The sequence below is a fragment of the Poecilia mexicana genome, unplaced genomic scaffold (assembly GCF_051168715.1).
Source record: "Poecilia mexicana isolate PSO_F unplaced genomic scaffold, ASM5116871v1 scaffold_8, whole genome shotgun sequence".
In the NCBI taxonomy this organism is placed as follows: domain Eukaryota; kingdom Metazoa; phylum Chordata; class Actinopteri; order Cyprinodontiformes; family Poeciliidae; genus Poecilia; species Poecilia mexicana.
In genome coordinates, this window is record NW_028263377.1 from 8,348,869 (window position 1) to 8,357,624 (window position 8,756).

Sequence of the window (8,756 nt, forward strand, 5' to 3'; positions counted from 1 at the left end):
TCCAACATATCTATGAACATCTGAGAAAATATGAAGTAGTCCCATGTATGTTTGATGGTTGCTCATACAAAACCAACATATACAGCAGTTTCCGGAGCCATAAATGGAGAAAACATCAGTCATGCACCATTAATGACTTTAAAAGTGGAATAGTTGTCACGTCACTCATTTCCAATCCATCTGACTATGACTTGAATGAAGAAATAGAGCTAACCACTGAAGAGTCAAGAGATTTGGAAAAGGAAGTTGAACTGAAATTAGCTTCACTTTTACTTAAATTAGAACATACATATTTAGTCTCGGCTACAGCTGTAAATGAATTGCTTGAGGAGCTAGAACATCTCATTGGAGATGTCTCTGTGCCGGGTAGTATAGCAGCAATTAACCAGCATTTGGAAGATAATAATTGTCATGTGGAAGCATCTGTTGTTCAACAATTGGCCACTTTTCTTTGTTCTTCACACCCAATTCATAAAGCAATAGGGAAACAAGGGCCATTGTCTACTAGTTGGAAGCGCAAGTCATATTATAAAAGAGAATTCTGTGTAGTGTCTCCCTTGGAATACATTCTTGATAAAAGAAACCAAAAATCATTGCAGTATGTATCTGTGCTGAAAACATTGCAGCAAATTCTAAATTCAGATGTAATTCTGGCAAAAACTGTGCATTTGAGAGAGAGATATCAGTCACCAGAGAGTGATCAAACAGTATATAGTTGTCCTTTTGATGGTGATTTTTTTCAGAAAAACACACTTCTGTCTGCAGACTGTGCCATTTCACTAAATCTTTATGTAGACGAGTACGAAATCTGCAACCCAATTGGGACATCACGGAGAAAACATAAAATCTGTGCCTTCTATTGGACTTTAGGCAATCTGATCCCTGGTTGTCAGTCTTCACTGTCATCAATTTACTTGGCTCTTCTAGTCAAAAGTGATGATTTGAAAGTGTATGGCTATGAGACTGTACTCGAGCCACTCATAAGTGATTTAATTTCATTAGAAGAGCACGGTGTCTTTTTGCAGAAGTTAGGGAAATGTGTTAGGGGAACGATCCAGTGTGTGATAGCCGATAACCTTGGAGCACATGGTATCGCTGGGTTTGTTGAAAGCTTTTCAAGTGGTCACCTGTGTCGATTTTGTACAGCATCTAGATCAGAAATTCAAACTAAAACTGTAGATAGTGGAGTGTTTACATTAAGAACAGAACAGATTCACTCAGAACACCTTAAAATCCTTGAACAAGATTCTCTAAGTAATTTCTGTGGTGTCAAGAAGAGATGTGTCCTCTCTGAGAAACTCAGTCATTTCAAAGTTACCACGGGTTTCCCCCCAGATGTTGTCCATGATTTATTTGAAGGAATCGTACCGGCAGAGATCGCCCTTTGTCTTTCTGTTTTCACATCCAAGAAGTACTTTACTCTTGCATATTTAAATGAGTCCATACTAGCTTTCCCCTTTAAGTGGACAGACAAAGTTAATTGTCCCCATCCAGTGCCATTGAACTTTGCATCTCGAAAGACAATAGGAGGCAATTCTCACGAAAACTGGAGTCTCTTAAGGTTTTTCCCATTCCTTGTCGGCCAAAAGGTACCTGTGGATGAACCAGCATGGAAAATATTGGGTGACTTAAAAGATCTAGTGGAGCTTATTGTCTCACCTGTCCATACAGAGGAATCAATCGCGTATTTGAATTTCAAGATATCAGAGCACAGAGTTCGACTTCAAGAGGTTTTCCCAGACTACCGTCTACTGCCTAAGCATCATCTTTTGGAACATTATCCTCAGCTAATTCGTAAATTTGGACCATTAGTCTGTCTTTGGACTTTGAGATATGAAGCCAAGCACAGTTTTTTTAAAAGAGTTGTTCGTTATACAAGATCTTTAAAGAATGTTTTGCTGTCTTTGGCGGAGCGACACCAATTTCATATGGCACAGCAGATATTTATGGACCCTCAAAAACCTCTTCTGGAAGTGTCAACTGTCTCAACTCTTTCTGTTGATGTGTTAAAAGAAGATATTGCACAAGCTATACGGCTCAAGCACCCAACAATGGATAATGTGTGCCTGGCTAAAAGTGTCACTTTCAATGGATTCAACTACAGAAATGGAATGATACTTGCACATGGGTCTTTGGAAGGGATTCCAGAATTTACTGAGATCATCCACATGTTTATTCTGAAGGAGAGACTTTTTTTCATTGTTAAGAAACTGAGAGTGTGGCACTGGGAACACTTCAGGGCCTTCGAAGTTGAAGTGAGCCCTACCAATGACATAATACTTGTGGAATCAGATGAACTGACTGATCCATATCCCCTGGTAGCTTACACTGTGGGAGGAGTGCGTTTCATTACCCTGAAAAGATATATTCAAATTTAAGGTATGCATAATATTTTTCTCTTTTTTAACATTTAAGATCTGCATATTCATGAAATCATTCTATTTTAATGTAATTCATTCTACTTATCACTTTTCAAAATCTGCACTAAACTGACACTGTACTAACTTAAAGGTAGAGTATGCATGGTGGGCAGAATGGGTATTGCAACTATGCAGCCCATTGCAACTGTGCTGAATATTTCTAATGGGATATTTTCCAGAATATTTACTTAGTATTAACCTTGTATTTACTAGGTGACAAAAATGCCTACTTGAAATTTGAAATGAATATTTAGAATGGCATGGTGGTGGTAATTATTTGTGAAAAAGGTAACATTTGTGAATGGGCAGCATGTATTAAGGAAATTAACTTCTAAAAGAATTACATGACCTACCTCTAATGTGGCATGGATAAACCGTGTGACTAGACTAACCTTGAGGGGCTGACATACTGTGACAATGGACTAACAGACAGGGGCACTTGTACTGATATAAAAGGGGTGCATACGCATTGTTTTATATTAGATTAACTTAAAGGGGCACTGATGCACCTTACTTATTACAACTCAAAGCTTTCATCTCATCTGTATGTTGACACAAGGTGGTTGTGAATGTGAATTAATAATTTCTCTTTCCTTCTGTCTTTCGTTTTATTCTCCTGCCACCCAGGTTTTGACTCCAGCTTCCTGAACATCACTGACTGTCAGGGCATCTACATCAACAACTCGAGATCCAACTTTGCAATATGGCGACTCCCGTCCGACTCCTCATCTTGTTGGGTGACGAAAGCGCTGAGAGGATGGAATTATCAAGGGTGCCGGACACAGTTGAGGAGCTCATTGAACAGGTCAAAAATGTATGCAAACTTTCTGGAGACATCAGGCTGCAGTACAAGGATGATGACTTTGGTGGAATATTTGTTAACTTGAGCGCAACGTCCATGATCAAAGACCTTACTACAATCAAGATCATACAAGCTGCTCCTGATATTGTTCTGAGTTTCATTGAAAGTGTCCCATCTGATCTGAGTGACTTGGACACAAGCCTTTCCTCACGAAACACTGATACAGATGACACGGTCATACTCAGCCACAGCTCTGACAGTGAGGGACTGAGAAAAGAGCCGTGGCCAAAGGAATTCATCATCCCGCCTTTCTCCCTCGAAACAGAAGGTCAACTTCGGCGAGGGAATTCAGAATATGCACAGAACCAAACCAGACTGACACCTTCATCAAAAATGCTGTCCGACATACTGGAAAGATTGGCAGAGAAGATTTTTTCCTACAAGGCGTACCCCACTGATGCAGACCTGAGTGATGTTGCAGAGGCTCTGACAGGGAAACATCCCTGCCTGAGACAACCAGACTCCTTCAATGAGAGTTATGGATGGAAACTGAAGCTCAAGAGCAAGATGAGCAACTACCGCACTCAGCTGAGGTCACATGGACTTTCGTCTGAGCTCATGGTGAACACACTGAAATCCAAATCACGAGAAGATGCTACTCCCTTCCCAGCAAAGAATGTGAAAAAGGCGAGAAGAGGTGAGACCAATTACTATCCTCAACCCAGCGGAGACAGTCCAGAAAACCTTGAGAAAGAAAGAGCATCTCTTCTGACTGAAATAAAGATAAGAAACAATGAGAGAACCATACGGGAGAAGATGGCCAGGACTTTTCAGTTCAGGAGGCAAGAGATTGTGGATCAGAAGCCAACCATCGAGAACCTCATGGAAAGATGGCCAGCTTTATTTCAAATGGAAGAGGTACACTTTTTACAACTTTTTGTATACTTAAGCCCATAGATGAGAAAATGTTTTGTTTTTTTTATTTTCTTTATTTCACATTATTCTTAAATTTTAAGTGTATTTCGCAATGTTTTCTTGTGTGCAGGTTGATGCAGAGTTTCTGCGGGTTACTGCTGTTCCCCTCCTGACCAGATTTATGGCGCACCTGGACAAGCACTCCCCGCAGCTGCTGAAGATCTTCAGAAAGAAAGGAGGGATCACTAAAGCAAAAACTGCCACGATCCTTGAGTTTCTTGACCAGGTATGATGTGCAGTATATAATTAGCCACTAACGACAGCCCTCAATCCTTCTACATGAAGAGGATGTGCAGATGATGTGCAATTGATGTACATGGCATTGTTATTGTGTGCCAAGTTTTGCACCATATTCACTATCAACCATTTAAAAACAGAAAAACATGTGCCACCTATGAGTACATTAATGTGTAGTAGCGCATAGAAAATAATTTCTGCACCTGTCACTGAACCTGTCACTATAGGAACCCAAACAGGAGCCATCCAGTCTGTCTTCATATTTAAAGAGGGACTACTAGTGACCTCTGGCAGATGTACTAGAATGGCTTTACATTTTCACTGCTTTCAATTAGTCTGCCATGGATTCAGTATTGACCAGGCACACACTGTAAAAGCACTGTTTATGGTAGAGCTGGGAATTAAGTTGCTAGACTAGTGTACACATCGCATAATAACCATTTTGATTGTCCCTAAAGGGTGCTGATGCAGATTTCAGAAGGGAGTGTATCCTCAAAGCTCTCATCATCTACCTGGGAGAACGTGTTGAGGACCTTATAAAGGAATACATGGTATGTCCAGATATTTTCTGTCACAATGATGATTCAACTTTATTCATCACGGGAGACCACCTATGCCATTATACAGTATATAGTGATTAATGAGGTGTACCAGACTGCAGTTGTTCAGTTGCATATTTCGTATATTTTGCCTCAGGTCTCCCAGAAAGATCAAGCCGAGCAGGAGCTGGAGAGGACCATCATGGCAGTCTTCGTCTTCAGAGAGAATTCAAGCCTTCTACAGCAGCCCCAAGACGTTGGGATTGTCATTGATGGTGTGGAAGTCCTCAATGAGTTGCCTTCTCTTGCAGCTGGAGTGGCAATGCTCTTTGGACTTTGCTATGCTCTTAACATGGAGTATCCACAGGGTTTCAGGTTCACCTTTGAGGCCCTTCAGAAGATCCTGATGGAGCTTGGTTCCAACAAGATGACTTCCAAGATTCGCAAACTCAGTGGTGAACTCAAAACTGCACAGTAGTGTATATTTGTGTGTGCTTAATGTGTGCATGTAGTTGCCACTGGCATCTATTTAAGAGGTAGACCACCTCACAGCACTTTGTTATACAGGCTCACGGGGTCACTTTCATGGAGTGCTTTTGTTGGAATTTTAGTTCTTTGATGATGTTTAGAGATGCAACATTCCTTCAAGTTCAGATGTGTTTGAACAGTACAACAACAGTGAATGCTTTCTGTCCATTTAATTTTGCTTGATAAGCCATATTGTCTTTATTTCATTGCTCTGATGTAGAGCAACAATGACATGTTTATATTTGTTTGTCTGAACATGCAACTTTGTTTGTCCTTTTTTACTTGACGAATAAATGGCTTAGAAAAAAACTGTTGCTGGAGTGTGTTAAGTGTGATGTGAGTGATGCAAATTGTTTATGAAACCAAGTTTATGAAATATAAAAAAAAAAGACTTTCATGGTGCCAATGAATTAATTAATGCAAGGTATATATATTTGATGGGTTCAAGTTAAATATATTAGTTTGGTTCAAAAACTAAAATGTAAATAATTTAACTTGGATAAAGGTGAAGAATTAATATTGGGTCAAGTAAAGTAATATGGTTTGAGTCAATATTAAATAGTCATGTTGTACCAAACCACTTTATTTAGATTCTGTGAAGTCAAATATATTAGATGCAACAAATGGACATCAATTTTTTTAATTTAAGCTGGGCCACACTTTTTCCAGTGTACTGCAGTTTTTGTAAGAACTTTTCTACGGTGGTTTCTCCATTAACAGATTTGCTGAAGGATAAAGTGAAGTACACCTGGTCAGCTTCCTGTCAGAAAGCTTTTGATGATGTCAAATCTGTCCTCTGTTCCTCCCCTGTTCTTGCAGCTCCACAATGGGATCGTCCTTTTGACCTGCATGTGGATGCAAGTGATGTAGGTGCAGGTGCTGTCTTATTTCAGCAAGATGGATTGCTGAAATAATCCATCTTAGAAACCTGTGAGTTTCTACTCTAAAAAATTCAACCATTTTCAGGTGAACTATTCTGTCATTGAAAGAGACATTGGCACTAATTTGGGCTTTATAGCATTTTGAAATATATCTGGATTCTGGCAGTGTTCCTCTGGTGGTCTATACTGATCACAATCCCCTAACATTTTTGCATTCATTGCAGTGTCCAAATCGCAGATTGATGCGATGGATGTTGTTCTTGCAGCCCTATTGCCTGGATATCCGCCATATTAGGGGCTCGGATAATATTGTGGCAGATGCTTTGTCCAGGGCACCATGTGCTTAGGTTTAATGTTTAGTCCCCTTTTCTCCAAGTTTCTTATAGGTTTTTCCAGTGGCTAGGGTGGCTGAGCTATTGAGGTGGGGATTGAATGGGTGATTGTGGTAAGACTGCAAAGTCCATTAGTATTGCAATTGTCACCTAGTTGTTAGTCTAATCGCTGTGTCTTTTGGAGTTCCTGTTAGGACTCCATTTGTATGGGGGGGAGTGTGACGATCCCCTCCTTTCCAGTAGGTGTCTCTAGTCCTCTACGTGTTTGTTCTTGTTTTTTTCAGGAAGCAGGTAGATGGGCTGTTAATTGCATACACCGGCAGATGATAAAGGTGGACGTCTAGTCAGTCACTGCCTGCTTGATTGCCCTCCGGACCAGACCGGAACGAGCAGCATTGGTCCACACTTCTCTCTGACTGGCTGGCCTGATCTCACAGAGCGCATTTCTGTTATCAAATAAATTATTGTTTCTATAGATTCACTCGCCTGTCTCCCTTTTTGTCCTCGCCTTCGAGCTGGGCGATCAGGTGTGCTCTGTGGAACTAGCTGATTGCGGGCTGCTCGATCTGGCTAGTTCACAGGGTGAAAAAGGGTGGGACATCTGGAGGCAGAGGTCGTTAGAAACCAGACTAGTCTTTCTCGCACCCAGCTTAAACAGAATGTCCTCTATATTCTCATCTGTAGTAATACTCCGGAGTTAGAGGCTTCTCGGACCCGTTAGACGGAGAGCTGGTAGCAACATCTCCCTCCTCTCAGAAGGGGAAGTAGAGAGAGAGAGAGAAGGGGGAGGGGGGGTTGCACAAAAACATACAGACATTACAAACTTTAATAAAGAGTTATATAATATAAAATCCTTTCTGAATATCATCTCACAGTCACTGAACTAAATGCATCTTTCTGACTGGGAGCTGACAGCGTGTTCAAGAGTTATTGACCCAGACGCTTTGGAGCGTCTGGGTCAATAACGCCATGTGGTTAATCTAATCAGTTTCATTTTACTAATGTGTCCATAATGGTTCAGAAGCGCATTATAAACTTTGGTTGAAATGGCGCGTTTAATTCCAGTATCCATTACATACCGTAACACATTGCATTGTCTTTAGTTTTTTAGTCCAGAAAAAACTAAAGACAGTGCAATGTTATGTTAATTCATTTATAGTATAAATAGAGAAGCATGTGGTTAATCTAATCAGTTTCATTTTACTAATGTGTGACTGTCGCCAGTCTTATGTGATATGGTTATGTTAGCAGCAGAGTGCATGTAAGCAGATAAGAGATAGAGGAAAGACAGAATCCATAACACCACTGTGAGTTTATCTTCCACAAATTCACACATTTATGTTCAAAATCTAAAGCTTGCTAAAATTATTTGACTTAAAGAGTAGAAAATAGAAGAGACAACTAAATGCACCTCAAATGTTTAGCTTAAATAGTTTGGAGACTTAAGAGGAGTTGAATCTTATTGTTCGGGGTCACAGTATGTTTGTTTCCATAAAGACATTTAGGTGTGGTCCAGCATTGAAACGGTAAACTATTTCTCTGTTTTTACTATATACATATTATTTTTCTGTAATAAATTGGTTTGCTGATTCTAATTCTGTTTTCTTGGTTATCCAAGAAAATCCCTAAAAAACAATAAAGTCCAGGTACTAAACTAATAAAAAAACTAATAAAAAACAAAACTATCAAAAACAATGACAGTTAAAACTCTGTTCTTCAGTCTTTCAGCAATGTTTTTAGTCACTTTCTCTGTCAATTTAGACTCTTGCTGAAAGCCATTCCAAGCACAGGGGGAAAACAATTAAATAATCTCTTTCTCATATCTGTCCTAACTCTGGGAACAAACATATAGGATATGTATGTTCCCATACATATAGGATATGTTTGTTCCCAGGAGACAGGATTTTTGTGGGACTTAACCATAAAAAGCAGTCAGATATGATGGAACTAGTCCCTATATACTAGTTGATGGAACTAGTATATATTTGCAAACAAAAAGGAGCATAATGTGGCTGTCTATGAACAGAAAGAGAAGGACGACC

General features: G+C 39.8%; 1 protein-coding gene across 1 annotated transcript; it reads left to right on the forward strand.

Moving 5' to 3' along the window:
• Positions 1-3,043: 3,043 nt before the first annotated feature.
• Positions 3,044-5,510, forward strand: LOC148157959 (uncharacterized). Its single transcript, XM_088008166.1, has 4 exons — positions 3,044-4,140; positions 4,268-4,423; positions 4,893-4,985; positions 5,131-5,510. The coding sequence occupies exons 1-4, from the start codon at positions 3,124-3,126 to the stop codon at positions 5,449-5,451; spliced, it is 1,587 nt and encodes a 528-aa protein (XP_087864292.1). The 5' UTR covers positions 3,044-3,123; the 3' UTR covers positions 5,452-5,510.
• The last annotated feature ends 3,246 nt before the right edge of the window (positions 5,511-8,756 follow it).

Coding starts and splice junctions, on each gene's coding strand:
- LOC148157959 (XM_088008166.1), top strand. CDS start 3,124: ATGGCGACTCCCGTCCGACTCCTCATCTTGTTGGGTGACGAAAGCGCT. Junction 4,141..4,267: donor CTTTATTTCAAATGGAAGAG/GTACACTTTTTA, acceptor TCTTGTGTGCAG/GTTGATGCAGAGTTTCTGCG. Junction 4,424..4,892: donor TCCTTGAGTTTCTTGACCAG/GTATGATGTGCA, acceptor TTGTCCCTAAAG/GGTGCTGATGCAGATTTCAG.